The sequence below is a fragment of the Echinops telfairi genome, unplaced genomic scaffold (genome assembly GCF_000313985.2).
Source record: "Echinops telfairi isolate 266 unplaced genomic scaffold, ASM31398v2 ScPeMD7_7458;HRSCAF=8496, whole genome shotgun sequence".
Taxonomy (NCBI): domain Eukaryota; kingdom Metazoa; phylum Chordata; class Mammalia; order Afrosoricida; family Tenrecidae; genus Echinops; species Echinops telfairi.
In genome coordinates, this window is record NW_022111358.1 from 30,138,842 (window position 1) to 30,141,342 (window position 2,501).

General features: G+C 54.1%; 1 protein-coding gene across 1 annotated transcript; it reads left to right on the top strand.

The window, feature by feature from the left end:
- Positions 1 to 5: 5 nt before the first annotated feature.
- On the top strand, positions 6 to 1,580 carry LOC105979034 (tubulin gamma-2 chain-like; the record flags this gene model as incomplete). The annotated part of the gene is made up of 4 exons (XM_013005803.2): positions 6 to 113; positions 304 to 471; positions 963 to 1,031; positions 1,395 to 1,580. Coding segments are annotated over 4 exons (429 nt in total), but the record flags the coding sequence as incomplete, so codon positions are not given.
- Positions 1,581 to 2,501: the final 921 nt, after the last annotated feature.

Genomic DNA, 2,501 nt, shown 5'->3' on the forward strand with positions numbered 1-2,501 from the left:
TTGGGTTCGAGTTCTGGAAACAGCTCTGCGCCGAGCATGGCATCAGCCCCGAGGGCATCGTGGAGGAGTTCGCCACTGAAGGCACAGACCGAAAAGACGTCTTTTTCTACCAGGTGCCCCCAGCGGCTTGGCCAGGGCCCACAGGGCACTGGGACCCCAGGGAAGAGCCTGGGCCCGCGGGGCAGAGGGGGCAGGGCTGCTGGCTGGCGCAGGGAGGACTGGCAGACGCCCCAGTTGATTGGGTGGTGCAGAACTGGGCAGCCCCCCGCTGACTGCACACACATCCCCGCACTCCTTTGCCAGGCAGACGATGAGCACTACATCCCCAGGGCGGTGCTGCTGGACCTGGAGCCCCGGGTGATCCACTCCATCCTCAACTCCCCCTATGCCAAGCTCTACAACCCGGAGAACATCTACCTGTCGGAGCATGGCGGCGGCGCGGGCAACAACTGGGCCAGCGGATTCTCCCAGGTGCCCCAGCGGTGGGCCATCCATCCCAGGCACTTTAGATAGTTCCACCCTGGGCATTAGACCAGATTAGATTGACAAGAAATAAGAGACAAAAGGGCTACCCTGACGAGAGGGAATGCCAGGGGGAGGTGTGGGCAAGTGTACAAATCACTTGGAAAGCAGCCAGCCTGGTTTGAGGTCCGCAGCAGTTTCTGCTTGTGGATAGGTAGTCTCTGCGTCCCAGGAGGAACTCTCGTGGCTGCAAATCGATGCTCTCCAGAACCTTTCATCCCTGGCCTTCTCTCCCCATTTCTCTGTGTGGTGGTTGGGCTCCACTGAGTCTGTTTTCTAATCACAGCGACCCCATGCGACCGAGCAGAACTGTCTGATTACAGGCTGAGATATGCACAGGAGCAGGTTGCCAGCCCTTTCTGCCTCAGGGCCCCTGGGTGGGTCCCAGCACTAATCTTTCGGTTGGCAGCCAGGCCAAGGGATCTTATGTCTCTACACAGGGTGAAAAAATCCACGAAGACATCTTTGACATCATAGACAGAGAGGCAGATGGGAGTGACAGCCTAGAGGTGAGATCCTCTGCCCACAAAAAATAAAATTTTAAAAATCAGAGATGGGGAGTACTGGGGAAGGTCAGGAAGTGGCCTGCTCAAGGTGGTCTGACGGGACAATCCTGTTCAAAGCCCATTTCTCAGGTACCTGCTGCATACATGCTGGGGTGCTAGGATAAATAGTCTTGCCCTCCCGGAGACCATGACCTTGATGGGGACATCATTTCATCTCTCCTCTGGGTACAGCACTTTCACAGAGCCTGTTGGGATATTCACAGAGCAGACCTTGAGAAATGGGTGCATTGGAAACAGGGAATGTGACCACTCTGAAACATCTCTCCCCCTTAACTGGAACCTGCCCTCCTCCCCCTCCCCACACAGGGGTTTGTGCTGTGTCATTCCATAGCTGGAGGGACCGGGTCTGGCCTGGGCTCCTACCTCCTGGAGCGGCTGAATGACAGGTGAGCCAGGTGTGGGCTGAAGACTGGAGCCCTGTTGCCCTGGGCTCACTTTTGGTACTTTTTCTCTTGGCAGAGAAGATTTGAAACATCCCCTTTTGAGTCACAGGGACAGAGCCACCGCCCCCTAACCCCACCCTGAAGATGTGGGTTTGCCTAGGGAGCAGGTTGTGGATTGAATTGTATTGACATGTATGCTGTAAACCCTAACCTCCATGCCTTGGCTACAGCCCCATTTGGGAAGGGGTTGCCTTTGCTATGTTAATGCGGCGGGATTAGTACAGGCTGTATCTTGAGTCCATCTCTTTTGAGATATAAACAAGAATAAATCATCTGGCAGGCAGAGATGGGGCTAAGATAAGCGCCAAGGGCATCCCCAAGACACTGGAAGCAGAAGCTAAAGAGATACAAGGCCCTTCCTGCAGAGGGGACACAAAGAAAGAAATACATATGCATTTGAATTGGAAGCCACCAGCCACTCAGCCTGAGAAAGAAGGGGCTTTCTACTTACTCCTACTTTCTAAGAGTTACAGCCCTGGAAACCCACAGGGGCAGTTCTACCCTGTCCTACGGGGTTGCTATGAGTCGCATTGATTTGATGACAGTGAGTTTGGCTTTGAGAAGCAGCTCTTGTGGCGTAATAGTGACACATTGGACTGCTAGCCAACCACAGGATCAGCAGTTCAAAACCAGCAGCCTCTCCAAGGGAGAACAACAAGGCTTTCTACTCCCGTAAAGAGCTACAGTCTCGGAAACTCAGAGGCAGTTCTACCCAGTCCGTTAGGGTCGCTTTGAGTCGGCATCCACTCGATGGCCATGAGTTGAACTGATGAGAAAACAAACGCATCGGTGATGTTTCAGTCAACAGCACTGGTACCAAGACAGCTGATCTGCTGCGTTTGAGGCTTGAGACTTAGCCTTTCCGACGACTGTTCCACCCTCACCCTTGAGTAGAAGACCTGGATGGTGCCGGGAAAGAAATGTTCCCTTTTCCCGGCGACCGAGTTGAGTAGTGATGGGGGTCCTTCCA